The 8985-nt window shown below is 31.5% G+C and overlaps 1 protein-coding gene across 1 annotated transcript in view; it reads right to left on the bottom strand.

The window, feature by feature from the left end:
• Nucleotides 1-522: 522 nt before the first annotated feature.
• Nucleotides 523-8985, bottom strand: part of LOC111041102 (dopamine D2-like receptor) — a gene marked incomplete at both ends in the record, with an annotated part of 65734 nt that continues 57271 nt past the window's right edge. Inside the window, one exon of the mRNA XM_022325263.1 lies at nucleotides 523-775. Coding sequence (XP_022180955.1) covers nucleotides 523-775 — 253 coding nt within the window. The remainder of the gene's footprint in view (nucleotides 776-8985) is intronic.

Raw genomic sequence — 8985 nt, 5'->3', positions numbered from 1 at the left:
GAGCAATGGGCATGCTTGGTGAACCCACTCTCTTTATATCCGAATCGCCTGCAGTCTTGCTCCCTCCACTCGTGGGTGCCTATTATTATCATTGCAAATTGTAATAACGCTGCAAGTACCTGTATGTATTCATAATATTGTATATTATGTATACCTAAAATAACCTATTTACGAAAAGATGACGACAGAGTAACACTATTAATTCACCGAGTGCCGCCGAAAGGCGTAACAATCTCTTGGTCCCGATCATAAAATTGTATGTTTTGTACAATATATACCTACTATAATATATTATGTATTATCTGTATACTATAACTATTTATTGGTACAAAATATATGATATTACACTTGTACAATAATATACAAAAAATACACGAGAGTATATATACATGCTATTATGTACATACAAATATATAAAGATATACGGACAATATTAAACAGTTCAAAGTTTATATATATATATGTATGTGTGTGTGTGTGTGTGTGTGTGTCTGTGTGTGTGTATTAAATAATCGAGCTTACCTTGAATATGTTCCAATAGAGGAATACCATTATGATGCACGGTATGTAGAACGAGGAGAGGGACGAGTAAATGACGAAATTCGAGTTGTAAAAAACACAGAGGTCCGGTTCCCGGTCCGGCGTGTTGTTCAGCCCCAGCACAATGGGGCTGCCAATTGCCGCGCTGATGGCCCACACCAGCACGATTGTCAGCCACACTCGCCGGTTGTTTTTGTGCTTTGCGTATTTTATTGGCTGCGTGACCGCAATGTACCTGCAAACACACGCACACACGCGCACACGTTAAACGATAAATTATAATATTATTATTATTATTATTATTATTATTATTATCATCATCATCGTCGTCGTCATCGTCATCGTCTGTCCTCCCGCCGCCGCCGCTCTCGCAACACACCGAGCAGTATTATAATGATAATATTATTATCATCATCATTATTATCGTTATTATTATAACACCGCTGCTGTGTGTGTGGAACACATCCGGTCCGAATGGCGTTTTGTTCCGGTGTGCGGGCGACAGCGGTGGCGGTGCAGGCGCATAACTGTATCTCAATAATATTCGCGAAAATAACAAACTACGAGCGCTAACAATTATCATAATTATTGCAGTCCACGTGTACCATGATCACGATGACGTGATTATTATAATGGTTATCATGTCATAGCTGCATCCAGACGCGGTGCCGATAAATCGAACGGAGAGTAGTAATTATTTTGCGGGCGCGTGCTCCGCATTAATCAGTATTTTTTTTTTTTAAATCGTGCAGGTGACGTGGCGTGGATACCGCATCTGTTGTGCCGGAGGGAAAACGAGGTCGATTGTGTATACCTACTATTGTACCGAAAAAAGTGTACAATATTGTGTTTTTGTATGAAGTATTTTCAATTTTATATTTCGAGTGGTAACGTCGACGCATAGGTGCGATAATACTATAAAAATATTAAATATACTAAGATATTTTAGTATATTTTCAGCTCTATATAATTATAAGAGATATCTATCTGTCCATGGGAGAGAATTTCAAATTTATCATAGTAATAAACAGGATGATTCACCCATCATGACCGGGGGTGATCAAAATGGTGATATTTTCTCGTTATTATTACATTTATTGACATTTTTGTAATTTTTAAATGTGCTTAAGAAGATATATTTACATTTTTAAAATTGTTTATTACTTTAAATGTAGGATGGCAATTAAAAATTCTGTTTTCAAAATGAGAACCTTTTTTTTCTATAAATTATATAGTGGGTTATTTTTTTTTTGAACATTTTAATGTAGGTACTGATTTCAAAATTCAAACGAATAGATTTACAGTTATTAAAATATTTATACTAAAAATATTAGTCCTTAATAATGGTTAGCATTAATATAAAATGGATGTACCTAATGTACAAATACTCACAATTTAAATTTTGATTGATAAATATAATCATTAAAATGTTCAAATCACCATATCCTCTACAAATTCCAAAACCATATCCACGAGGACCTATCACAATTATTATCCTTCAGACACAAAGTTAAATAACTCAAAAACTACACGTTGATTTTTGATTCTGATATTCCAACATTTTTTTTCATTTGAAAAATAGAAGTTTGTACCTCTAATATTCTCTCTTCAAATAATGCTAACATCTTCATAATCGGAAAATTTGGTCTTAAAGTGTATTCGAAATTCCAACTTCCAGAAAATAAGGGGATGATCATACTTGTTAAATCACTGTATATGGAACAGGCCTTGAAAAAAGTATTTTCTTCTAAATAAACTATTTTTTTTTTTTTTATAAAATCTTACTTCCCACAATTCTATTAAGTGTTGTATTAATGCCATACATGGGTACCTAAGATTTTTTAATTTTTTTCATTCACAATAATATGTATTTACTGAATTTATATAGTGTATAATATTATAATAAGTAAATATGATTTAGGCTGGTAGTATTAGAAAAGTGAGCTACACATTGTGATAATACTTTTAAGTACCTACAAACTCTGTATTTTTCATTATACTTTACTTATAAGACTTTTTTTTTAATGGACACTTATACAATAAACACTGAATAAATAAATATTTAGTGTTAAAATATAATCTAATTTAATTATTATAATTTGTAATGAGTATTAAAATAACACTTTTTAATTTCATATTTTTTTTATCAACCCTTTGAAGCTCACATAATGAATGTGTCAAAAATACTATTATTTTTATAATTATATATGACTACGGTCTAAATATTATGAATAAATTTAGAAGTAGAAATTACATTAAAAATATGTCAAAATATATCATTGGTCATTATAGTAACTTTAATTTTACCAGGGATTATTTAAACCTTAATCTTATTATATGAACACTAAATTAGAGAAATATACGTCATTTGCTTATAATAAAACTAAAGTCATACATTTTTAATCTTAAAAAACCCATAAAAAAACCAAATAGTTGCTATTCTACATTAATTTCATTTGTCTAATCCTAAATTCATATTGAAGACAACTTTTATTATGGTCTTTGAATGGATACCTACACGAAGTATGATAATTACAATGAATAAGATGAACATGACTTAGCAATACCACCTTAATTACTTTTTCTTCGTATCCTACCTATTTATTTTGAACTTTGAACGTAAAATGGATGCTTTTTTAGAATCCGTTTAAGTTGTTGTCTGATATAATATTAGATATATAATATTCTATAGTCATAAGCATATAAATATATTATTATGATACATTTAAGCGTAAATTTACTCGCTAAGATTTACAAAAGACCATAGAGATGAAGTTATAATAATTTTGGTGTGGCAGGTAGGGATGATTGGGAAAGTAGGTAATAGGGGATGACGTTTTCTTGACTATAAAATAACTCATCGACTATCATCGTATAATCCGTCAACTCAAGCCTTGCTCTCGAGTCTCGACTGTATCCATCGTAGTTTTGTGCATCCACACGCCACTCCTCCACATAGTATTATAATTAGATACGCAGGCCAACTACGGTATCGGTAGATGAAACGAAATAAAAAAATTTGGGTAAAAGTGCACGAGCCAACTTAGAGTCTTAGACTCTACACCATATACATCCAAATAATTTAATGTACCTATACTTACTTTGGCAAGCAAGTCTGGACTTTTTTCAATGTAAACCAAATAATTAAGGCTATAATCTTGGACATAAATATTATAAACTATGAGAAGGAATTTTTGTATTTTGTTATTTATTTGAAAAATCCAATTTTTTTTTATTTCTCAGGTGGTGCACTTACACCGCATGCCCCTCTCCAGGCATCACTGACAACAGGTAAAAAAAAAATATATAAAATATTTACAAATGTTTTAAGAAAGAAAAATTAAAATATTTTTGTACAGGTTTTAATTGTATTTTATATTAAATTATTTGTTTGTTATAAGAAAATATGGGAATAATATTGTAAGGGCGGTAGGCTTACAAGTTTGGGGCCAAAATCATGTTCATCCGTAACACTCGCGTTAATCTGGGCCCTGGTGTGGTGTTAGAAATGAGTAGTACGATTTGCTGGTTCATACCAAAATATTGAATCGAACGTCGGGGATCAATTCGTTTCGCGTTATCACGTAAAAATATAAATACAAAATATATTGCACGCGTTAAGTATAAATACGATGGTATATAATACTGTATGCCGCCATATACGTCTTTCCGTGATTAATAGTGCTGACGCAACGACGTTAAGTCTGAATATTTACCGTTTATTGAACGTTGGCTATCGACAACCGGACATCAGGCCGAAGCCGCAGAAGAAGCTTTGTCGCCACTGGACAGAGGCTTATACAGCAGGGGTCGGACCCCCCTCCACCAAAATCTCAAACGATAAATAATATTAAATTTTACACTCGAAACATTTCAGAAGAACCATAAATATTTTAAGTTAACATTGCTAAATGCAGTGTTTGTCTGACACTATTACTTGTACCTTGAAAGTACATATGATAGTGCCTAGATTCTCTTACTCAAAATCAACGTGCCTACGACTCTGACTATACCTTTAGTTTACCAGACGTGTAGACCTTAATCGATAAGTTCGGATGTGTCAAAAATGTATGAAAATAGACAACGTGAAAGGCAAACAAAGTTTCTTCCTTCTGTTACTCTGTATAATACAATATTATTTACATATTTTGCACATGCATAACATATTATGTGTTAGGTGATAAACGATCACCAATAGAATTTTCACGTATTTTCAGCAAAAACTATTGGGTTTAGCTGTTGGGATTATACTCACAAAAGTTTAAAATCATTCAACTTTTAATACCTTTCAATAATTAATTAAATAATATTTTACCGGAGTTGTACCAATATTGCACTTCATCGTTCTTCCTACCGACTCACACAAATATTATATATTATTATTTATCAACTTTAGTTATTCTCTTCTGTTGGTGTATTTTTAACATCACTCAGATCAACTCATATTTTTTTATAGTTTTTTTTTATTTATTTTATATTTTATAACTCAAAGGCTTTTATACGTTTTGAGAAATGTTGATTTTATATAACGAGTTTTTCTAAAGAAAATAAGTTTCTTTGTATAAAATAATACACAAAATAGGTATGTATAATGTATAATGTATAATAAATATGATACAGTAGAATATTACAAAGTACACAGTTTTAAATATTTATCGATAGTTTAATTTTATGAGTATACACAGCAATAAAGTATAAATAATGTATATTTAAGCTGTACGTCAATAAAAAAAATATGTTTATTTTTGTCTCAGGCATAAAATATTTGTTGTAATTGATTTAATATCAGTAGAAGTATAGTAATATTATTATAATAATATAAAAGTAGGTACTGACGTATGTATGTATATTGTATTTGTGTACATTTATATTTGTTTAGTAAAAATTATATTTATAATCAGCATACGCCGTAAGGTGTACAGTAAGCAAATTAAGTAATGTATAGGAAATAATGATAAAAAAAAATAATATAGTAGAATGATTTATTATAAAAATATAAAAAAACAAAGTCGTATGTAATTTGAAAATGTATAGTTAGAACTTGTAGTGTAATTGGATGTAATCATCTTTTATAATGAAGTTAAAGTATAAATACAATATAAAATATAATAAACTATCATACTCAACAATTATATTAAGGTGGGTACTAAATTTAAATTTTTTGTTTTACTTATTTTTTTATTAGAAAGCATCTACAGTTTAGTCCTACATGACTGCCTTGGTACACACTATACATAGATTCCATATAATATTATAAAAAATAAATTATGTATTATTATTTGTTTTTTGTTTTATAACTTATTGTTTCGATTTTCGACAATTTTTCGGGCCATCATTCTGTCATATAATACAGCTATAAAACTTGTATCAAACATCAATGATATATTAATAAATAATAAATTATAACTTTTAAAATGTTTTTTTTGAATACAATACTTATTAGCAGTTATAACTTTTCTGATTTTATATTAGCAACTCAGATTTTTGTTTTATACTTATCATATAAATCACATACATATTTATGTGTCAATTTTATATCAATGGAGCTTAAGAAAACTTTACCGATATCTTATCTACAACAATGAGACGACTCTCGTTTATATTGTTATTGAATAAACTTGTAGGTACCATTTTTAATTGTATTAAGAACTCGTATAATATGAACAAATCACGTCAACAAACTACCTGAAATTTCAGAGTACGTATAACTTGTTTTTCACAATCAACTATTGTAGGCTTCTACCAATTACCTTGTCTAGAGATACAGTTTAGAAAAACACTTGTAAAGAACATATTTTTTAATTCAAAGTTTTAAGCTTAAACTTAAACGCAAAGTAGTTTGTACGAAAGTACGAAACAACGTTTTTAACTCAGACGTAAAAATCTCACCATCAATGATCCTATTCAAAACAAATAAAATCTTTCTAAATTTTTGTTTTTTAGATTCAAACCGAGCACAATACTTTGAAATAAAAACAGATACAAAAGAGATATGCCTTAAACGTGGAGATGAGATCATATCAACCAAAACATAAAATAAATCCAAACATACGAAGTTTTTAAGTTTAGTTTATACATCTCTCACCTCTCTAGAATTGATCCTATATTTAACACCTAAATATATTATGATTTTTAACATATCCGAAAAATTAACATTTAAATAAACCCTAAAAATATAACTCTTATAGCTATTGATTTGAAGAGGCATCGTTGGTTGTTGTTGCTTTGATTGATTAATAATAAAAACGAAAAATTAAAAACCATTGTAGGTAGAGATAATAAAAATGATACAAATTCACAAGAACGCTAAAAGTTAGTCAATAACGTAATGACAAACATATATTATACATTTCTCCGTGAACTACGTGCACACGCCCGAGGAAAATTAATTTTCGTCAACTGTCAGTATATTATATAGATTTAAGAATTTAATATTTTAAATGGGTACTGATTATACTTTATAGTCTCAAACGATCAACAGGACCGTGAAAAGAAAAAAAAACCAGAAATTTAGAAAATACTCGCTCGGACAGATAAAGTAAACCTAAAGAACGGAATCGATTAAACAAGCACGAAATTAATTTATGGTACACGACTACGGTATCTCGCGATGTGAACGGATGATACGATTGAATGAGAAAAAAAATTACCAACGTCTCGGTATATATAGTTTTTTTTTTTCGTTTTGTTCTTTATCGTCTTCACTCCCTTCACTCCCACCGATCGCTTCTGGAAACCAATTACCTCGGCAGCAGTTGAATATTGACGTGGTAAACACGTCGGCTTATATAATTTAAAAGGTGTGAACGGGCGCGAATTCCTTTTTTCGGATATCGTAACGGCGGCTCCCGCTCCCTACTCCTGCTGCTGCAGTCTCCGACTCAAACGCCTCCGCCCCCCCCCCCAACACAGTCACCTCACAGCAGCCCACGGCGCACCTTCACCTCCACAGCCCTGGCAAATCAGAAATGACACTTTGGGGACACACTCGTGTTTACAACGGAGGTGAATTAATCATTTCAAAGTGACATTTTTAATATTTAATAATGCACGAATAATATTATACGGCGCCGCCCGCCACGGGCAAATGAATGGATGATGTGCCACGCGCGGTGTCAAGATATGAGGGGAAAAGCTCATCTCGCGCCATTAACATTCGCGCGAGCAGAGGCGGCCGTGTAGGCAAGTGCCAGATAAGTCGTCAACGTCACACACTGTAAGTTGGCGGGTTTTTTCTCCCCAGCTAGGAAATTATCCGCGAACAACGTGCACCGCGAACGAGACGGTCGCAGAAATAATAAAAACGTAATAAAACACAACCTGCACTCTGCATTATACCAAAATAATTTATGATAATATGATGCATCACATCTTTATGTTTTGTTTTTTTTTTTTTTTGCGCATATAGCAATCCAATTATGGTTTTCAAAATATAATAATAACGTGTCTTGCGGTGCAGAGAATGACGCGTTTAATACTGAAATTCTCGTCAACAATGGTTATAATAATCATCGTCGTGTTACAATACTGTTATTATCATTCGGTTGGTATTGCGCATCATTAAACGCAATAACGTACAAGCGACGTAGTATAAATATTATTGTTTCAACGGGCAAGGCCTTTTTAACATAGTTAAGTATGTTATATCAAGTACCATAATAATAAATTAAATTAACAACAGCACGCTTAATATTTTGTATGCGAGGTTGGATATTAACATTAGCAAAATATAAAATATATACTGATAAACTGAACAGTATTTGAATAACAATAAATAAATTCAAACAATTGGGACATCAGTTGCACATCAGGGGGTAGATCCAAAAAAGGGGGTACGATCCTTTCTCCCGTTTGAGAATTTCATATACTATAATAATACGTCTTGAAATCCATACATTTAAAATATAAAAATACAATTTTTAGTATTGTGATCAAATTGTATCTTTCATTTTCGTCTATAGTTTATTAAGTAAGTAAGTACTTACCAACAGTTTAATTGTAATCGTTCCTGAAAATAATGTAATCATTGTAATCCCCACTCTCCACCGTTTCCGGTACTTAAATTCGAGTCACATCAATTTTCTGTTGGTTTTTCTTCACAATAAAATCGTACCAATATACAATGATGATAATGTTATTATGTTTTATGTAATATGCACGCGGATAAAATATTTATTCACGTGGAAGCGGCGGCGGCAAGGGCTAAACGCGTTTAGAATATTATAATAACAATAATATTGTGAAGGATTTATGTCTCGGATTCGTCTGACAAAACGGTTAGTGTTGTTATAATAACATGTTACGTATTATTATGTGCGGTGCGCGCCTATGTCCAAACCGCAAATAACAGAAAAACTACTTGACGGACTTCCGTGATATACGACCCGGCTACATGGATCGGACACATTCGAAAACGTATATGCTACCGCCCCCTAACCCCCCCCC

This window comes from Myzus persicae, unplaced genomic scaffold (genome assembly GCF_001856785.1).
Source record: "Myzus persicae strain clone G006 unplaced genomic scaffold, MPER_G0061.0, whole genome shotgun sequence".
In the NCBI taxonomy this organism is placed as follows: Eukaryota; Metazoa; Arthropoda; class Insecta; order Hemiptera; family Aphididae; genus Myzus; species Myzus persicae.
The sequence above is the reverse complement of the archived record's forward strand: the minus strand, read 5'-3'. Positions and strand labels throughout refer to the sequence as shown.